Genomic DNA, 21866 nt, shown 5'->3' with positions numbered 1-21866 from the left:
ACACACACACACACACACACACACACACACACACAAATGCTACACTTAGGATTGGTTCATGTTTTGGTTGGTGTTGTTTTTTAAATGTGTATAAAAATAAAACCAGCCACATAATGTAGGAGAGCGGCTGAAAGCAAGGAGTGTAGTCACTATTTTATAAGCAGATAAAATCAGCTGCCATTTTTGTTGTAAAAAGTGACAACTAGTGAAAATCTTTTAAAGATTTATTTTAAAATGTGTACACTGTGTACATATATGTGCATAAGCCACTATGCAGTGCTCAGAGCGAAGCTTTCTAGGGACTGTTCCCCTGTCACCTTCGCCGGGCCTGTGCAGCAAGCACTTTTACTGCCGAGCTGTCTTGCTGGCCCTGAGAATCTAACGTACAATTTACATAAACCATTCCTTTATTTCCATATCTAAGTTTCCTTTAAATTCTTACAATATACATCCAACTCGTACAGCTGAGGACCTTGAGTTTTCACAAAGATTGTCAGTGAAACTCATGTCAGATGTTTGGACTCGGGGAACGTAGAAAAAGAGGTTGGAAATCCATGGGCACCTCCATCTGGGTGGGGCCTTAAGCATATGTGGTAAAAATCAGTAAAATCTTAAAAGCAGCAGAGTTTGGACCCATAATGACCCACATACAGATGCTTTCAGATATGTGGGACAGGGTCTTGGTGCTGCCAAGGCTGACATCATTCTTCTGGGTTTAAGTGGCCTTTCTGGCACTGTGTCCCACATAGCCTGAACTTCCGGTATGTGACACTGAACATATCGGCCTTAGGGATTCTAGCATGATTTACAAGTGGCAGTCCATGTACTAGAAACACTGTTGGTTTTCTGTGTGGTGTCTACCAGCACACTCATGGCAGGGTCAAGTACGGTCAGTGTGAGGCCCCTCAGGATTGTCTTGTAGGGTGCAGCATGAGAGGATATGGTTGTCGGGCATCTGGGCCTTAAAGTGGGGTCTGGGGGAGAGCAATCTTTAGCTGAGTAAGAGCCAGCCCTTGGTACGTGCTGGGAGGTCTGCCCTAAAAACCAACCTGAGCTTCAGTATAGCAGGTCTGCTGTCTCTGCCACCTTCTTAAATGGGTCGTATTTTTGTCTACCACTCTAAAGCCCGAGCATGTTCCCTCCTCGACTCTCTTTAGCATCCTCCTCCTCACAAGATCCTTGTTGGGACACTCATTCCCACATTCAGACTGACCACCTCACTCCATGCTCGTGACTTAGCCCCACTCACAGTTAATAACGATCCCTTCTTTCTTCAGCTAACATAAACTAAAACTGTCAGCAAGTGACCGCCATTTGCTTGTTGCTGTTATAGAAAGTGAAGGAAAATCTTAAAGAACTGTTAGAAACAGTTACTAACTCTGGAAATTGAGTAGTGAAAGCACACGCTGAACTTTAAGAGCATGTCATGAAGTGCTGACTTTACAAACTTCTTTGCAGATGGAAGAATTGGTGGATTCGTGGGATCCTCACCCTGACCATGATCTCCCTCTTCTTCCTGATCATCTATATGGGGTCCTTCATGCTGATGCTTCTGGTAAGTGATTGGCATCTCTCTGAGTGCTGCTGAATTTCAGTATGCATGTGTCATGGAAGCAGTCTGAGCATGTCATCATAAAAAAGGTAACCCAAGACAAATTCAGTTCCTTTAAGCATTTTCTAGTTCACAAAATGGTCTAGACATATCCTTACTGTTTGCAAAATGGCTCCTCTGCGCATTCAGCAGAGACCAAGTGTACTTTTATATGTAGGCAGAGCACTGAATATACCACTTCCATGTGTTTACATATGACTAAATCCCCGACTTCAAGCAACTTCAGGTAGCAGCAGAAACTGAGTTAGCCAGATGATTCTCTAGTATTTTGTAAATAATTATAAGTTTTGTGGCAGACGGTGTGATAAACAGAAGGGTAGAAAGGCTTGTTATCCTGTGTGAGACAGGGATAACAAAGTGTGCAGAGAAACAATGCCCAAATTTGAAACTTACAGAGAGAGCAAGGTGGATTTCAAGGTGGATCCCCAGTGGCAAGGCAGGGGTTAATGAGAGAGGGGGTGCCTCTGGTTAATGAGAGGGGGCACCTCCTGCATGGGATCTGAGCTGACCTGGGCATGAGACTGGAGAGCTGAGTAAAGTCTTTTTGGGAGATTGAGATGTGCACGGGAAGCCAAACAAGTCATGAAGGTCACCAGGTAACTTAAGTTCTTCCTTCATTGCTTGATAAATGCCTTCAAGGTGACTGGTGTGTGCCAGGCATTACAGTAGCATGGGGAATGCTGATGGTGTTGTTGAGAAAAGCATCCCAGTCTTTGTGTTGATGGAGCTTGCTGTTTACACTGTAAAGAACGGATTAGCTGCTTCTACTCACAGCCTGCAGTGTTTTAAATAAAGACCAGTACTCTGCAAGCAGGAAAGACTTTCTGGAAGCATTGTGCAACACGGGAGCTTCCGTCTGAAGGCTGAATAGGAGTCGAGGAGGAGAAGGGATGAGGTGGGAGTAGACATGTTTCCCACAGAGTCTGTACCCCAGCAGTGGGAGCCAGAATATGTCCATTAGTTCAACAGATTTATCAGGGATTCCCAAGTATTCCAAGCGTGGCTTAGCAATGAATAGTGACAAGCATTCTTGGGGCACACACAGTGTCCCTCATTATGAGGATGACCTGAGAAGGTGAGAAGTCTCTCTGGGTAAAGCTACTCTCTCCTGACCAGTTCCCACTGCTACCACTGTGGCACATGCCCTGCTCTCCCCGTGCACACTTGTGTAGGGCTCTCCCCGTGCCCTTCCTGCTTGCTTCATCTTGTGTCAGTTCTTTCAGCCCCTCCCTGTATGTTTCCTGATCTCCTGTCTCCTAGAGAATTCCAGTGCATTTACCCATCTTCTGGTCTCACCCCCGTACTCTGTCCTCTTGATTGCTGAAATGATCACCAGCTACATGATGTAGTTTTTCTTTTATTAAGAATACATTGAAAGTAAAACTAGTCACAATAAAAAACAAAAACATTTTATTAGCTCAGGGCCAGATCAGGACACAATTCAGTTTGAATTTAGAGATGTTCATCCAGATTTGGATCCAGACTGCTTTAAAGGCAGGATCTCACTGGATTGTCTTAAGCTGGCCTAGAACTTGCTCTGTAGGCCAGGCTGGCCTGCAGCTGGCATCCTTGCTGTTTCAGCCTTCGTCCACAATGCCAGGATTACAGGCATGTGCCATTATGCCCAGTTGGGTCCCAACTTTTAAAGGAAAGTCATAGATCTGCCCAAAGTGCTTAGGATTTATTTACTTTTTCTTCTATGAAAGGAAAATAAAGGTTTCTTTACAAGTTACTTGCATTGTTTGGTGAAGTAAGTCAGTGGGAAAAGACAGGAATGTTATGATTTGGTTAAAGAATATGTGAGCTACTATTGTTTAACTTCATTGGATGTGCATGCATATGGTATATTTGTATATTCATATTGAGAGCATATATATAGATGCCTAGACAGCCAGTGCTCAGGTGGAATTATGGCATGTGCTTGAAATCTCATTTCTGTTCCTCTTCCTGCACCTCCTGTGTCTGTTCTGAGCAGTTTATGTTACTCCTGTCATGCCTTAGCTTGTCCTGTAAGCACATCACAGTGATCAGTTCAAGAGAATTTCATAGAACACTCATTTCTAAACAAGCACGGTGGAATAACACACCCGTTGTTTCAGCAGAGGTGGGAGGGTCAAAGTGTGAAGCTAGTCTGAGACATGAAGGAGTTCCAGGGCAGTGTGCATTAAGACTTTATCTCAAAAACAATTTTAAAAAACCCAAAAAACTCAAGAGAGGAAGAAGATGAAGTACTTTCTTCAAGCCCTCACTTCAGGGAATGCTGGTTGCACAGGACACATCTTAGTGCACGTGGAGTGGCCCTCTGTCCCGAGTGTATAGTGTTTGGGTTGTTGCGTCTACAGAAACCAGCTTTCTAGAGATGTCATTACTGAACACGCTGAGCTAAAGGCACAGGAGAGCACAGAGAAGTTACTGTAGGAGGTTCCCTCGCCCTCTGAGGGATGGGACAGCTCGGACATTCTCACCACTACTCCAAACCCAAACCAGGCTGCTGCCGGTGGCCCTCTCGCTCTCTTAGTTTTTGCTCTAAGATCATTGCTGTGGCAGTGCTGTGAACTGTGCTCTGTTAGAGTCTTCGCCCATCAACTGTGGTAGATTCTGCTGTCTAATGGAAGGTGAGGCGTTGTGTTATTTAAATCACTGCTGTTTTTAAGCACTCAGGTTTTCTGTTGTTTTAATGAGTAACACTATCTTGAACATACTCCAGCACAAAAAAAGTTCTGATTTCTTAAATCAGATTATTTTCTTAGAATAGATTTCTAAAATTAAAAACAAGCTTTCTTATTTGCATAACCCTTAGATGACATTCAACATGTCCTAATCCTGTCTTCTGTTGGCAGCAGTCCTGCGGGAATCTGTCGTTTCAGGTTTTCCCGGCTCCACTGTGTTCCTTCCTTATCCTTAGCCCTTGGCTTATGGCATAACTTCCCTAAAAAGGCTCATGAATGAAGGCTTGATGTCCCCCTGGTGAACATAAGCACTGAGCGACTCTAGATCTCAGGGTCTGACCTGGTCAGACAGTCAGTCCACAGGAGTCTGACCCAATCAGCAGTTCCATCTGATACACTTACTGGGAGCTGTGGAAACGGAAGGGTGAGGCCAGGTGGAGGACATAGATCAGAGGGGTGTGGGTGGGGGCTGTATCTGGTCCTGTGCTCCTCTCTATCCTCAGCACAGATGCCCCTAAACTCTGAACTAAAAAGTTTGAAGTAAACCCTCATGTCATTTTTGTCAGGCGGCACATTCTCTGTTTCCTTATTGACAGAATCCAGTCTCCCTGTGTCCCCTGTGTGACACCTTCTGCTGGTATGGTCATGTCACGTAGCCTGCATTACTACTGTCTCTACCACCTTCCCAGTCCATGCTCACTCAGTGTTGACAAATACTCAGGCCCTTCCTCTCCCGACATCCTTCACTGGTGCAGCTGTTTGGTCCCATATCTGTACATTCCTACACACCTTAACATGCGTCCATGTGTTTGCTGATGGCTTGGAAGTTCTCATACACACCTTAACATGCCCCAGTCCTGCAGGCATGACTGCCAGCCCCCCATAGGTGTCTGTGGTTATTTTTACGTGGCACTACGTTTCGTGCTCATCGTCCTGACTCACTCCCAGGCATCCTCAGGGACTAGAAAAGTAGGCTGCTAAAGAGTACCTGTTGTTTTTAAGGCTCTTAACACACCAGTTGTGCCAATGAACTTCCTTTAGTGTTTATTGCTGCCTATATCAGTGGTCTGGGGTGTCAATTCCTGTGTAACCTCCTAGTCCTTAATAATACAAATACATTTGTAACTCTAGTGTTCTGAATTCTGTGTTTTGATTTCCCCAGATAGTTTGTCTTCTCCTTGCAAGCTCTAACAGTCATCATGTTAGATAAAGCCCCCTCTCCTCCTCAGTAAAATGGTGCAGTGCTGACTGACTGACCATGGAGACTGCATCAAGGCACTTGGTGTTTTAAAAGCTCTTGGTTGTGTAAATGTCTTAACACTGAACATTGTCTCCATTCTGTGATTCGTTTCATGAAAACAACCTTTTATTTCATAGGTACACTGAGGTTATCCTTTAAATAGTCTTTGTTTTTATAATATATGAACGACTTTTGTTACCAGAATTCCTTATACTTGGATATAATATGTCTTTATTGTGTGGCTTTTTCATAGCATGTGATTGGACATACAACAATAAGTATTTGGTGACAGAATAGCTTAAAATGATCCTTAGTGGCAGATTTGAGAAGACTAATTTATAGAAACCAATCTCTCTCTCTCTCTCTCTCTCTCTCTCTCTCTCTCTCTCTCTCTCTCTTTCTCTGTGTGTGTGTGTGTGTGTGTGTGTGTGAAAGAAAGAGAGAGAGAGAGAACTTACACACATATATACCTGTGTGTGCGCACTCTCCTGTAGGTGCACATGTAGATGCCAGACGCTGATGTTTCTATCCACACTGTATCTTTGGAGGCAGGACCTTTCAGGAAGCCTGGAGGCTGCCACCGAGGCCTGGGCTCTGCCTGCTGCCTTGCTGTTCTTCCCCAGTGTTGGGGTTTGGCCTTCACGCAGGTCTCCTTAGTTCTTCGAGCTTACACAGTGTGTCAGCTACCCACTGCCTCATCTCCCAAACTTAATACTAAAACTAATTAAAAACACATATCCGGACATGAGATTGGGAAATTTAGTATTTTAGATTCTAATCTGCAAATTGATATGTAATGCAATCCCAAGATATTTCTTAAAAAGTTTTTTTAAGTTCTTTAAGCTTATAGAAGCGTTATTTGTACAAGATTGTATAATCCTGAGCCCTTGGGTGTGCTCTCTGGAGGAAGGAGAATGTTCTCTTATGTATCCACTCTCACCTCTGCTTCAGGGGTTTTTGTTGCACCCCTTGCAGACTGAGTCTGGAAACTGATGTAGGCTAAGCTGAAGTCATATGTTGTGATTTTTCCTGGATCCATGGGTTTCTTTGAGAAGGGCTATGAGCAGAGCATCAGTTCATAAACAGGGAGACACAGTGCACACGGCTCTCTGGACTTCGTTGCCGGGCGTGTGCTGCTGTTGCTGGCTCTGTGATGGTCTACGAAGCCGCAGAAGCATGTTTTGTACTTACTTGTCTTGGACATATTTTTTTTAAAGGTAGGGCCTTACTGTTTGGCTGCTGCTGGCCTGGAATTCACTAGAGACCAGGCTAGCCTTGAACTCTCAGAGATCTGCTCCTTTGCCTCCTGTGTGCTAAAGTCCCTGCTGACATTTTCATACGTGGGCTGGAACATGTGACTAAGATGCATCCATACAAGCACACTTGTTCAGTCAGCCTTTTCATACACTAATGTACGGGATGTGAATGGGAAGGTTAGAGATGGGCAGAGATGGGTGCTTAGAGGCCAGTCTGCTCCATAGTGTAAGACCCTGTCTCAGAGAAAAGATGATCTCATCTTGAGGAATGTGTGAATACATAAAAATAAATAATAAAAATAAACAGATAAGGCCCATACAGCTGCCAAGGAGACAGTAGCCCTGCACTTTAAACCGCCGCACAGGCTTCTCTTGGGAAGACCGCCGGCCTTCATTTAAACTTCTTTCTGCTACTCGGTCAGATGCCACTTCATTGGAGAGAGTGAACATCCCTGTCTGCTGCCATTTAGACTAAGGAAAAATCTGTACATTAAGATTTCCTAAAATACTTGTGTCAAGAACTTGCTTTTAAGTAACACAGCAGAGATAGAAACATTGGGAACCACGTGACTGTGTTGTGTTTATTTTCAGGTTCTGGGCATCCAAGTAAAATGCTTCCAGGAGATCATCACCATTGGGTACAGGGTCTACCACTCCTACGACCTGCCGTGGTTTAGAACACTAAGTTGGTGAGTGGCCTTGAAACTCTCACCATCGCTTCTGTGTTCCGACATCACAGAGTGAGCTGAAGGAAGAGAAAGGTGGAGCAACGGACTTTGTGAGGATGAAAACAACCTTTGCTCCTTCTCTGGCACAGCCTTTATCAAACTTACAGCGTAGTCTCTAATGGTATCTAATTAATGATTGATATATATGATGTTTTAACTCCTCCCTGATCACCACTCTATGAAAAGGCTTACTTAACTTTTTCCCCAAATAGGCATGGGAACACAAACTATTTGATATGTACAAATACATGTAAAGTTTTGCTGTATGTATTTTTTAAACACTTCAGGTGCTCATTCCTCTCAGGTCCCTGAGTAGGAAACATGGCACTGTAACAGATCCTTTTCAACCTATGTGGTCATGCCCTTAAGGGAGCTATTCCATTAGTGTCTTCCAGGGAGCACGGTCTTACTAAGACAGGTAGACCTCACCTTTGGGGCTAAGAATATTTTAAGTAGTTTCCTACCCAAGTGAGGTGCAAGAGCCTGTAACTCTAGTTCTGGGATTTAATGACCACAGAGACACACTCACTTGCTGACTGCCTGAGGCGGGGGACTGTTAGGTCAGGGCCAGCCTAAGCTATATAGTAAGATCCTGGAGATGGGGGAGTGGTGGCGTGGGTAGGTGGCTGTCGGGAAGAGGTAATTGTCTTCTGTCGGTTCTCTTCATTTCTCATAAGAGATATGGGCAATACACAGAAGAAGTGTGTGTGTGTGTGTGTGTGTGTGTGTGCGTGCGCGCGAGCTCGTGCATGCATGTGCGTGTGCATGGGTATGTGTGCCTGCCGGTTGTGGTTGGCTGATAGGTTTAAGTGAGGAAGTAGCACTGTGGTGTAGCATATTTTGGATTAATCACCTAATTTGATTTTGATCAGCAAAATGCAGAGACTAATTGTGTCACTTGGGGGGGGGCACTTCAACTCCGCAAGCTAATGGGTTTAAATTCCAGGTACTTCCTCCTGTGTGTGAACTACTTCTTCTATGGAGAGACAGTGGCAGACTACTTCGCCACCTTTGTTCAGAGGGAGGAGCAGCTGCAGTTCCTCATTCGCTACCACAGGTTCATATCCTTCGCCCTCTACCTGGCAGGTAACTCAAGGTCGCTCTGTCCTCACCCAGCTAATGGTCTCCTAGGCTAATGGTGGTGTAGCTTTCTAAATGCATTTGTGTTTTCCTGTCACATTTTATTCTGGGTTCTTCCTAAACTGTTTCTTGTGTATGAAGCTACTTATTCCATTGTGGTCTTAAGTAGCATTTACTTTTTAGTCACAATTAAATAAGAATACATAATTATAGCATTCCACATTCTTGATATTTTTCTTTTCAATTTAATAGCTTTTAAAAACTTTTGAAACACGGCATTTATTAATCAAATATAATTTATAGAAAAAAATTTACAAGTATATGTATAATGTCCCTAGGGAATAAAGATTTCTTCTAGATTAACCAGGTAGTCTTCTGGAGATGTCCTACTATGTGTGCAAGTGTGTTTACAGGATGTTGGCAACCTTCTCGCCGCTTTAGATTAAAAGTCAGCTGTTTAAGGAAGAGCTAGGATGCACTGAGTTCCGGTCTGTATCTAATGAGGTCTCTTGTTTCATAACTTCCTGATAGAAGAAATAAGACTGTGGAACACAGTGGAAAGATGCTGAGGGATTTTGGAGAATGGGGAGCTTTTTCTAAAGGATTTTCCTTGTTTTATATCAGCTTTTCCCCCATCCAATCCTGTTTTCTGATTTTGTCCCCCTTCATTAAAAAAGTTATTAATTGTGTGCTGGAGAGATGGCTCAGTGGTTAAGAGCACTGGCTGCTCTTGTCAAGGACCCTGGTTTTCTCAGCACACATGTGGTGGCTCACAGTTTTCTCAGCACACACGTGGTGGCTCACAATCATCCAGGGCTCCAGGAGCTCTTCTGCACACATACATGGAGGCCAAACACTCATCCAAATCAATCCAATAAATCTGTAAAATGTTTTTGATGATGTATTTGCAGAAGATACATTTGTAGAAATCGGCCCTAGAATGTCCCTGTTCTTTCACGTTCAGTCTGGAGGTGGCTGGTCCATTTGAATTCTAGGCAGCTGGAATGGAAATGGCCACGAAGGGGTGGCCTTGACTGACAGTTGCTGAATGGTTGTGTAGCGTGAGACATCGGCTGTCGGCACACACCTGTGCCACTACATCTCGCTCTCTCACCAGACAACAAGCTTGAGTCTATGAAGGCTTGATTTCAAGGTGGAGTCTCTCCCTAGGAGATAGGAATATACTCTCCCAGTTTGTAGGCCAGCAGCCCTTTGCCCTTGCTGTTTAAAAAAGTGAAGTTAGCAGGAAGAGCTCTATAGTGGCTTCTGGCTTTTCTGGGTTGTTCATTTGTTTTGTTTTATGGTTCTGGTGTGGCTCAGACTGAGGGTCCCACATCTCTCAGCGTACCTTCTGTCATTACCATGACACATTTGCTTTGTTTCATGTTGTTACTGTAATTGTCTAGCGAAATTAGTGGTTAATTAAAGTATAGACCATTCATGCTATATATTAGTTTCTAGAGATTTGTAGTGTCAACAGTGTTCTTGCCCCAGCTTTCCTCATGTTTTCTGTTTCTGTAAGTGATGCCGATACTTGTGTCTTTTGGGCACTGTTTGTTTTGATGTTGACTTGTTAAACCTGTCTCATATTCCACATGCTCAGGCCTTTTGGTCCTTGTTTATGGTACCTAACAGGTGCCGAAGCCATGCCTTCCTATTTCCATTCCTATTTTAAAGATTTTTAGTTTACCTGTATGCATGTTTTGTCTGAATAGAATGTATGTCTGTTCACTACATGCATGCAGGGCCTGAGCAGGCCAGAAGAGGGCATTGCACCCCCAGGAGCTGCATTTAGAAATGGTTGTGATCTGCCATGTGGGTGCTGAGAGTCAAGCCAAGGTCCTCTGGATTAGCAGCCATTGCTCTTCTCCAACAGCCCATTCCCTCTAGCCCTCCACTCCTTTTAACTGTCCACTCTCCTACGGAATAACTGCCCTGTCTTCTCCTTCCCACACAGTTCAGCTTCAGAGCACACATATTTTCTGTGGGCAAGCTCACATGTGCTGTAGTATTCTATGTTTTTGTCTTCTGGAGGTCTCTGGGCCCCTCCTGTGGACTAGCTGTACAGAGGCTTCCTGCCTTCATGATTTCTATCTTTCCAGGGCCCCCCAGCCTTTTGGACATCACCCCTGCCTTGCAGAAGCAGGGTACCCAGTAGTGCCCTGAGTGAGGTGCAGGACAGCCTGCTTTGTGTCCTGCAGTCTCTTTAGTCTGTCTTCGTGACTGGGGCTTGTGCCTGCACTCAGCCCCTTACTTGATGCTTCTGCCTCCACCGTCTGTCGGTTCTAGGGAGGACCCTCAGTCAGCCCTGCTGTCTCAGTACCATGATTTCCTTCTGTACTCTGTGTCCTGATTGGCCTTCATCTTCCCTTCTCTCAGCAGCTGCTAGGGCAGAATGGACGTGGGTGTGTATGCTCACAACCACCTGACATGAGCTGCCTGCTTCCCATGTCTTTCCACAGCCTGTCGGTGTCTCAGCAATAGCCACGTTTTCTACCGTAGGGCCTGAAGCCATCGATGTCTTAAGTAGATGAGAGGGCAGCACCTGTGCCCGGTGCTGACCAGGGTCTGATCTGTGCTTCTCCATAGAGTAGGAAGCCTGCTAAAACCCCTAAAAGTGCTGTTAAAGATAGGATGTTTTATATATACTGCCCACAGTAAACTTTCAGGAAAACCAATGAGTCTTCAATGGGACTGTCTTGAAGCCATAGAGACTTACTTTCTGTCCCCAGAGGCTTACTGAAGTTACTCTAGAAATTTCCAGAGTATTCAGGCCTTCAGGGCGGCGTTACACTGACATATCTAAATCCACCTGTGTCTCTTGATCTGTACTTATGACAGAATGCCACAATGACAGGCAGTGTGAGTACGTGTGAGGCTGCCGCTTCCTCCCACTGTTGACGGCTGGAGCGCAAGCCTGGAGCAGCTTCTGTTGAGCAGGGACAATAAACTGATTTTCTTGTTTTTGTTTATACATTTACCACAAGCATTAGTAAGGTCACAGAAGCTCATCTGAAAGCTTTATTTTTTAAACAAACCTTGAAGTCCTTCCCAGTGCTAGGGTCCTAAGTGTGGCCACCCAGAGACCATAAGGGCAGGCAGCAGATAATTCCCACCCCGTGGGCAGAACCTGCGAATTTCAGGTCCTCCAGTTGACTGCACAAATACAAATGGGCAAGGATTAAAGGAGCAGGGAGAAGCACCTCACTCTGAGAAAGGCTGGGGAGGGGGTGGCTGGTACCATGAGGAGTGAAGACTGGGCAGGGCTCTGCCATTCAGCCCAGCAGGAGGGACAGCTAGCTGAGAGGCCATGGTGTGTCCAAGCTTGGAAAGTACAGACATACATCTTGAGGAGATGTCCATGTTCATGGGAACAGTTTGGACTTCTCCCAGAGAAGTTTCTGGGGGATTTCACACCAAGAGATGAGAAGAGTAAGTCTGTGACTAAGTGAAAAATGGGTTGTTAATAGGGAGACTTGAGGAGCAGAGTCTGAATCTTCCAGGTTTATACTCATAATGGAGGAGTATAAAACTTAACCAATCCTAATCCTTTCAAACAGGGCCACTCCCTGGCAACTAAGCATTCCAATACAGGAGCCTGTCAAGTGTGGCCTGAGAGTTGCCCTGTTAGGCTAGAGGTACCAACTATGTCTCTCACTGTGTGCCTCTCAGACCTAGAGCTCTGTGCTGAACCTGTGTGTGCAGAATGACTGGGAGTCTGAGATCGTGCACGTCCATGCATGGTGTGTGTGTGTGTGTGTGTGTGTGTGTGTGTGTGTGTGTGCTCGACATACTTTGCAAAATCCTTTGATCACTTCGATAAAAACATTTTCACAGCACCCTTTCACACTATAACAGTACAGCTTCATGGACACAGTGCTTCCCAGTCCCTCAAACTGGTGCAAAGTCCAGCTCTGTCAGTCAGACTCACTGGTCTGCTAACAATGTAAAGACTCATCAAGACAGCAGACAAGGCAAGGAGGTTGAGACTGGGGTGACAGCTCACAAGCACCTGTCATTCAGTGTGTGCATGTCTTCGCTGATGTTAAAAGCAAAGATAGCCTAAGCTGTTTTTCTGACATTAAATTTTACTGTCATCTCTGGGTCTGTCCTCTTCAGAGGCCATGAAATACACTCAATAAAGAGAACATAGACCTAGTCATCACAGGGGGAAACCTACAATGAGACTTTTGTGTGCTTGGCAGTTGGAGCAGCACAGGTCCATGTCCTCAGTCCTGTCTTTTACCCACGTTCTCTCTACCTCCACTCCCGAGTGCTCTGTCAGCCTTTGTCTCTACCAGAGAGTGTTTTCTGGCTGGACGTAGGGACTGTGGCCGGTACCCACCGCCTTTATTTTGCTGTAATCTTTACATGTGAACATTTAAACTCAGTCTCCCAAATCAGACAGAAGCAGCTGCTGCTTGGTTCTCTGCCTTGAGGAGAGGTGCCCCCTGGGTTATACTGCAACCGTGTACTGAATACAGGGATGTAAGAGCTAGCATTTATTTCATGTGGTGTGGGTCAGCTGACAAAAACAGATTCACTGGTATCCTGAACTAAGGAATTTCACTGAACTGGGCAACTGCAGTGTCTTCATTGTAACACGAGTCTGTGATGTAGTCCTAAACTAACACTGGGAAGGAAGAAATGACTTGAAAGCACTATACTGCATTTGTACCATGGGTGTGGGATACTTGACATTATTCTTTGTCTGAATCATGCCACGTCAGTTCCTGTGGAACAGCGTGACTTGAAGGCAGGGGTATCTAAGCATCTTTTCATCCTGTGGTCCCCAGCCCCCGTCTGTGACGTGGAGATGAAGGTGGGTAGTTACGTCAAGGACACTGGAAGAATGGAGTTAATACGTAATAAGCTTAGACAGGAGCTAGGCACACACTGTCTAATGAGCATTAGCTGTACATCATCACTGCAGACTGGGGGCATGCTCTCTGTTACTCTCAACCAGTTGACATCTTCTGTGGTAGGATCTGCTGGACTGAAGACTGGAAATAGGGCTCTTCCCATGCTAGGCAAACTGACATGCCAGCCTGCTCTTGATATAGTGATAATTTAAGATGGTTTTCAGATTGCATTTTAGCAAGGGACTAATTCATTTAATTAATGTAGGAGATAGTGATTGAAATTTTTCCATGGAATATATCAGATGCTTTGGAGATTTCAAAATTGTTCCTTAGGAACCTCCAAAACCTACTAAGAGGTAGTGCCTGGATGGAATTCAGGAAACTGGTTATGGGGGAGGGGCATCATGGAATCTCATACTTGAGACAAACTCACACACATGTCTTTTGTTGTTGCAGGTTTCTGCATGTTTGTCCTGAGCTTGGTGAAGAAACACTACCGACTGCAGTTCTATATGGTGTGTACCAGCTCTCCATGGCTGTGCCTGTTCCTCCTGTGCTTCCGGGAGGACGGTCACATTAGCTAGCTAGAGCCTTGCCTGAGCCTGAGGGGGTTTTCAGTGTTTTCATGTGTTCATGGATATAAAATACTGAACTTGAAAGGGTTTTGAGAATTAAAACTTACATCAGTCCCTAAAGGGTTATCGAAACATTCAAAAAAAGGTTTTCAAATGTAAATGGTGTGTTTGAATTCCCTAGCTGTGGGAATTCATCTCTGGGATAGTCGCTACAGCCTAGGAAGCATCTATCTGCAGTGTGGGTTTTGTGGCAGTTGACTTTGAACACCCATTGCCAATGTAAGTACAGCGGCAGAGCGTGTGCCTTTGTGGCAGTTATGGTCACAGATGCTCGCTGCCCTGAGGTTCTTTGTTGGGTGGAGAGGAACAGTCTGTGCTTCCTAGATTCAGTCCTTTACACGGTGTCCTCCTTACTTTCCTGAAGCAGAGCTGTAAGTCCGATGCAGAGTATTGTGAACCCAGGGTCAGCGAGGTTGATCCCGCTTGGGTCATTCTTCCCACTTAGGCTTGCCTTTAAGGAAACATTTTACAAATTATTATCGCTAAGAAATTTGTAATATAAAAAAATAAGTGTATAGCACCCTCTCAGAGTGGGGTACACCTAGACCTTAAATCATCAATAACTCAAGAGCTAAGAATATAGCCTTGTGGCAATTCTTGGTATTTAAAAATCATGTTTAATCTTTACACACCAAGAAAGCTCTGACTGTTTCCATGTTACATCTTGTTTTACATGTGCTTTATGCTCATTGTAACTAGTAAGATTTCAATGCATACTACCAAACCTTTAAAAAAAAAATCCCAAGTACTTACAAAAATATATTCATATAGTTTTAAGTAAAAAAGAAATTTGTAATATTCCAAAAATTCTAATTTCAGGGAATCTTACAGTAAAAATTTTAATGGAACCTAAAAACAAACAGGACAGATTGGAAAAGATGAACCGGTTCTAGGGCCAATATGAACAACAAATGCTGTGCACACCGGAGGACCTTGTGCTTCTGTATGGCCCACTTACATCCTCTCGTGCTCTTGAAATCATTTTAGTTAATTATAAGACTTAGCACAATCAAACCCTGTGTAGTGACTAATGTCAAGGAGAAAGAAGTCTGTGCATTTGATCCGTGTACCTGTGGGGCTTCTAAAACTGTAGATACAGGATGTACAGGCCAAAGAAGGCCAACTATAAAATGTTGCCTGTCGACAAAGAGTATTTTAAGTATAAATACTTGGTTCTTTTAAATGTATACCATTAGAACAGAAGAAAACAGCCAACATAAAATACCTCGCTGAGACGAGAAATGACTTTGTAAGAGTAAATAAAAATCTAAATTATTTGAATTCATAATTGCCAATCAAGATTTTCAAATGAATGCATAGAGTTAGGACTGCTTTTGGTTCACACTCTGCCATAGTCATTGCGCTAAAAGTCACCAAAGTCGCTCTCTCAGGCTGAGGGGTACGGGAGGGGTGGCAAGGGAGTAACAGACGAGGGACACAGCAGAGAGCTTTGAAATGTTAAAATTGCAAAATGTCACCAAACAGACATTAGAAAGATCCAACTTTCAGCATGAAAAGATGGAACTTTAGGACAGTTGATCCAGAGAGTTTCAATCCTTCAAAGCTAGAAATAACTCTTTGCAAGGAGTGGTTGTCACAGTAAACCCAGGGAAGAAAGTTCCCTCAGCCGCCAGCACAGCACATACCGCAACAACTGTGGCTTCTCAGTCATCTACTCGGAGTGATGCACTGTGTTTTCATACTTAATAGTACGTATTATCGTTATATATTTCCCTATAAATCACGGCGGTTCTGCCCCGTGATTGAGCTTTCAGGTTCTAGTCGGCAATAGGAAGAGTAGGATGTACTAACTGCACTTGGTTTGCTTGTATGACCTTATCTTACAAAGTCTGACCAGAAGTCATGGCAGAAAATGTGATTTCAGAACTGCTCTTGCTCCTTGGCTGACGAGCTGTGTTGCTAACCCTTGTGTTGTTGGGCTATTAACAGTTCGCATGGACTCACGTCACTTTACTGATAACCGTCACTCAGTCACACCTTGTCATCCAAAATCTGTTTGAAGGCATGATATGGTAAGGGACCGTGCTGTGTTGGCTGTGTTGTGTTTTTATGTCCTGTCTTTTAAACCCCTAACACTGGGCAGTAGCTTTCCAGTTTCCACTACAACGTACCAAGTACGTCCCAGTAAAATTACTGAATTTTACTTACTGTTTGACACAGCTGAGCTCAAAACGCTTCATTAACGATTGGAATCCTTTGGTTTCAAATAAAGTGCAGAAAGTCTTTCTCAAGACACAGTTACATTTTCAGCTGCTAATCAGTCCCAATGTTACTTAAAACAACAAGGGATGGATGCTTTTACACAGATTGCAGAAAGTTTGTGGCAGTGGCTCTCAGAAAGCAGGCTGGAGAAATGTCTTTTCTCTGGGTGACAGTTGGGTGGGATTGTCTTCACTTGTAGGAAAGAGCAGGCTAGACTTTTGCTTGCATGGAGCTGTGAGCTCCTCAGTGCTGGGCTTCAGAGAGCATTTTTATTAGTTAAAAGTTATACAGCTTAGTAATGGGATGAGCTGGAATGGGGAGAAAGCTTACAGGTCCTGTGTGTCCCCATGTGTGCAACAAAAACAAGCCCACCCCCCACACCGTAATGCCACCAGCTAGAATCTTTTGTAGCTAACTGGAAATGTGCCAGGATAGGTTTTACCCCCTGGCAATTTATGAAAATGTGCATGTGTCTGTGTAAACATTTACATATCCAGTTTTTGGACCGATATCATATAAAACCTTTCAGTTGAGGTTCTGCAGAATTATCAGTTTGACAGAGTCATAGGCTAAGATAGAGAGTTTGCATTGAGAGCTTGGGGCAAGTGCACCACTTTATCCTCTGCCTGCACATGTGGCTTCTCTAGCACCCCATGCTGCTCTTAAAGGAAATATAAATGATGGGTCATTTTTGTTGTTTGTTTTGTTTTTGTAAGTTGTTTCTCATAGAATGAGAATGTAAAGTTTGTAGCAATAGCAATTGGCTATTTAGTACTTTCCTTAGCCTGTTCTCTTAGTGTCTGTTTCCTGGCTAACTGAGCCTTTGGTAATTCTCTAGACCTTTGTCGTGTACTGTGTGATCTGCAGGGTGACCATGTGGGTTCACTCTGAGCTGTAAACCGGAAAGTATCTGCTGTTTAACTGTGCACACCTCTCTCTGCTATTGTTTTTAAAGGTTCCTTGTTCCCATATCAAGCGTCATCTGCAATGACATCACGGCTTACCTTTTTGGATTTTTTTTTGGAAGAACTCCTTTAATTAAGGTAATGGGAAATGTCAGAAGGGAGCTCTCCCTATAACCTTTGGCGCTCTTAGACGATTGATTTTCAGCGAGCCTTGAAGCTCCTGCACGCAGCAGCTCTCCACAGGGCAGTGAACTGCTTTCTCGGAGTTCCTGAGTTTGCTATCACGTGTTCAGTTGGGTCCTCCATGGGAACTGACTCCATTGTCCTCTGCTCCTGCCAGCCACCTCATCTTCCTGCGGGTTTCTCCTTCCCTTTACCCCATCCCAGGAGCCCCACGGTCAGCCTTGGCTTTGCTGGCTCCACTATCCCTCCTTTCATTAAACTTCCTACAAGAGCAAGGCACACATTCGTGTGCACAGACACCCAAGGCCATTCAAAAATAAGACTGGAGGGGCTGAAGCAAATAGAAAAAGCTTAAGGCATAGGAAAGCATCCGTGGCCAACCCTTTGCCTTGGACTTGGTTCTGTTTATGGACAGTGGGGTCAAGGACATGAATGAATTCACTCATATCTCAGTTTTGAGCAAAAAGGAAACAGGTTCTTATGAAAAACCCAAGCTCTTCCTAGTACTGATTTAATTGATTAATTTTTGTTTTGTTTTGTTTTTGTTTTTTTGAGATAGGGTTTTTCTGTGTAGCCCTGGCTGTCCTAGAACTTACTCTGTAGGCCCGGTTGGTCCTGAATACACAAATCCACCTGCCTCTGCCTCCTGAGAACTGGAACTAAAGCTGTGCACCACTATCACCTGGTGTGACTTTTTTAAAAGAGCTTTTTATGTTGAGGCTTCTTGAAGGAGTCATCCTGAGCAAAGCATTCAGTAGGAGTCTCACAGATGTAGTCCTTGGCTGAGAGGAAAGGAGTTACGGAGGGAACAGGGCACCATTGGATAGTGGATTAGCTTCATGCTGCTGAGAGCAATGTGAGGACCTGCAGTGCTCCTGTGGAGTTGTGGGTAACCCTCCCCTCAGAGCACTTCCATCGGCTCTCTTCTTGTGGACAGCCACACAGAACCAGGCAGAGCTGCAAGATGTGAGGGAGACTGAGCCATACAGGAGTCCCAGTGACTGGGTTTTCAATAGCTTTCACTAAAGATCATTTGTACAATACACCCAGGCGGTTGAGCAATTATCTGGTGATGTGCTGTGAGTCAGCTGAAAGCTTTCTTAGTCATCAGCAGATACTTTAAGTCCACTTGACGGCACCCATACAGACACTGGGTTATCCCAGGAGAAGGGGCGTTGGTTCTTTCTCTGTGGCAAAATCGTTACCAGGTTTGTTAGGCTGCCAGCCAGTTTCGCTTTGAGGTGTCTCAGCTCAAAGGTTAAGAACTCTACAAGGAGCTCAGGTAGCTTGGGCTGTGACTCATTCCTTCCCTGAGAGTTAGTTCTGTCCCTATGGGCCCTTCACACCATTTTTATTCTTCCATGGGCAGTTCTGGGGATTTAGAATCACAGCCTCTTCTCTCCCTACACTACCTCCAGATTTTTCTCCCTGAATGTCTTGACTGGGAAATAAGAGCCAGACCGAGACATAGCCAGTGTCTATTCTTAGAAGCACAATATGTTCCTTTCTCTCTAAAGGTAGATGTGGATCATGGTGTGTGTGTGGGGGGGGGGGGGGGAGGCACGCGTGCACACGCGCGCGCTAATTTGGAGCTGTTGAATATTTCACCTGGGAAGGAAATCTCATATACATTGCATATTAGGACTGAGCTGAACATGTGAGTACCAATTTGTAATCTTAGCACTTGAAAGGCTGAGGCAGGGGAATTACAAATTCTAGACCAGAATGGGCTGCATCATGGGACCCTGTCTCCCTAATTTTCCTGCCCAAAACAATACGACCTGGAGTGTTATGGTGCCTGGGCCCTGATATATCCCTTCTGCCCTTTGATCAGGAGCAGGTCAGCACTGGTAATATGTAATCGGGTGACTAACAACCTTATTAGAGGAGCACGCAAGTCGTGAGAAAATGATTTCAATATTGAATTTATAGCCCTATGAATGACAAAGAGAAAGGACTTGAGGCCATTTAACAGAAATGACTAGACATTCATAACATCCACACACAAGAGAGTCTGCTGTGTGTTAAATGCTCAGGACACTCGCTCAGGTAAATCGTGACCTTACAGCGAGCAAGTGGAGCTTTACATCATTGGATTAAGAGAAAAGGGAAGGCAGGACAGTGGTGACTAACACTTTTAGTCCCAGCATGCAGGAGGCAGACGCACAGATTTCTGTGAATTTGAGACCAGCCTAGCACACAGAGTGAGTTCCAGGACACCCAAGGCTCTTGAAACCAACCCTGCTTGTTAAACGAGAAGGGGGCGGTCACTGGGGGAATGCATAAAGACCCCTGTGTTCCCAGGTTTGCATGTGCACTAACCCCCTATCTTGCTCGGCCTCTATAGCTGTCTCCTAAGAAGACCTGGGAAGGATTCATTGGCGGTTTCTTCTCCACAGTCATATTTGGATTCATTGTGAGTTTTATTAGGATTTTAATTATATTTATACTCTGAAAACCCATGTTAGATTTTGCCTTTTCTAAACCTACAAAATCCTAAAATGCCAGTAATACTTTTATTAAGACTTACTAAATAGGTGTATAGTCAGCCATCCTCTGCATTTGGATTAGTGTGGTCTTCTCTGATCCCCACCCCCATCTGCTGCCCAAAGAACTTTCTTTGATGAGAACCACATTTTCCTGTGTGTATAGGGCAGGCTGACACTCCACTCCACTTCAGCAGTTCAACCCCTACGCCTTAGGCTCAGAGACCATCACTGAAGATAAGGGTGGGGTGGTGGCAAGATTGTTAGAGCCAAAAGACCGGGGTGTCTGCTATAAGACCCTGTTGTCTTGTATGGGGAAACTACCTCTCTATTTAACTCACAAACATAACGTTATTATCATTGAAGGTTCTGGTAAAATTTGGGGAAAAGGTTTGAGACAGAACATCAGTAATCACTGATACACACAGAAGAGCCTGTCTAAGGTTTATGCATCACAAGTAAAATACCAAGTTAAATAATACTGTAAGAGTTTGTTATTAAGAAGTACAGCACGGAGAGCCCATAACTGGAAAAAGTAAAGAGCTAGCCCTAAATCATACCATGAAGCCAGGTGAGAAAGTGGTTTGTTTGGAGGCAAAGCAGTTATCCGTCCCAAGCATCATACCTGAATTTCTGCTTTCTTGAGCAAACAATGGGGTGAGTGGCTGGGAGAGAGTCAAAGGTAGCAACTTAAATGTTGAAGGAGATGTTTTATTATCTCCCATTCCATGGCTGAGGACAGCCAACTTTAAAAACTGTTCTAGGCCTCCTGGGCCGGTAAGGGACAGTGGCACCTCACCTGCATTGCTGTGTAATTTGGTATCTGCTGATGAGATTAGTGTGAGCCTGTGCTGCAGGCCCCTGCACAGCCCATATCTTTATAACCCTCTCCTGTACTGCACCTTCCTAGCCTCTGCTGAGACTTGTTATGCAGATTTTTAAAGTATGGTCCTGGGCTGACAAGGTGGCTCCGCAGGTAGGGGCAGTTGCTTTTGCTCTGCAGATCCTGGAGACTCGAGTTTGATCCCCAGAGTTGACATAAAAGGCTAAGGAGAAAGCTGGCTCCACAGAGCTGTCCTGGGGCGTGCACACATTGTGCACACACCTAAGGAGTAAGAAAACAAACTGGAGAGTAAGATCTCCTCTGATGCTCTTTTAAGACTGCATCAGCCCTGCCCCTTAGGCTGTATGGAAATCTTACTGTTTTCAAACATTCTTGTGTTCTCTGAAGGTCTTTGAAGGCTTTTCCTGGGACCATTCTGACCTTTCTAGCTTTGTAAACATGTAGCCATGGGCTAATGCAAAGATATCTTGGCATCTGACTCTGTCCTTTATGACACATGGTGTCCTTTACTTGAGCATTGTCTCAGGAACTCTTGCTTTGTTCTTCAGGCTGCCTATGTGTTGTCCAAGTACCAGTACTTTGTGTGCCCGGTGGAATACCGAAGTGATGTCAACTCTTTTGTGACAGAATGTGAGCCCTCAGAACTGTTCCAGCTTCAGAATTACTCCCTCCCTCCATTCCTACAGGCAGTACTGAGCCAGGTAAGACAAACATCCCTTTAACACAATTAGAGCTGTCGTTCCTGATTTAGCTGCCTTTAAAATCGAAGTTCTGATTCTTTTTTAAAAAAGATAGAGAAGTGGATTGAATGTTTATCATCTTCTTAAACATCATCAAATGGGTGTTAACATTTCAGGGCATTTGTATATTTGTATTCTAGGATTTTATTTGCATAATAATTTAAATACTGATAGCAATTTAGTTTTCGTTGTCTGTTTTAAAATATTTAAAAATAAATGTAAAAAATTTTACAAATAAACAATTTGAATAAAAACTACATGTTTCTGATATGACTCAAATCTATATAAAACTCAATTAAGACTCATCAGATGAAAGAGCCCTTGACTTTTAGGGTTCATTACCAAGTTTTCCCACTGGCACCATTTAAAACATCTTTGAGGTGTCACTCCTCAGAATGTTTGG

General features: G+C 44.2%; 1 protein-coding gene across 1 annotated transcript in view; it reads left to right on the top strand.

The window, feature by feature from the left end:
• The window catches only part of CDS1 (CDP-diacylglycerol synthase 1), a 52913-nt gene that overhangs the window by 22173 nt on the left and 8874 nt on the right, over positions 1–21866 (top strand). The window contains exons 3-10 of the mRNA XM_080925500.1: positions 1459–1555; positions 7369–7466; positions 8452–8591; positions 13904–13962; positions 16033–16115; positions 17261–17348; positions 19741–19809; positions 21272–21424. Of these exons, the coding sequence (XP_080781626.1) occupies positions 1459–1555; positions 7369–7466; positions 8452–8591; positions 13904–13962; positions 16033–16115; positions 17261–17348; positions 19741–19809; positions 21272–21424 (787 nt within the window). The remainder of the gene's footprint in view (positions 1–1458; positions 1556–7368; positions 7467–8451; positions 8592–13903; positions 13963–16032; positions 16116–17260; positions 17349–19740; positions 19810–21271; positions 21425–21866) is intronic.

This window comes from Micromys minutus (assembly GCF_963924665.1).
Source record: "Micromys minutus genome assembly, chromosome: 11".
NCBI lineage: Eukaryota > Metazoa > Chordata > Mammalia > Rodentia > Muridae > Micromys > Micromys minutus.
Note: the sequence above shows the minus strand (reverse complement) of the source record. Positions and strands in the feature narration are given on the sequence as shown.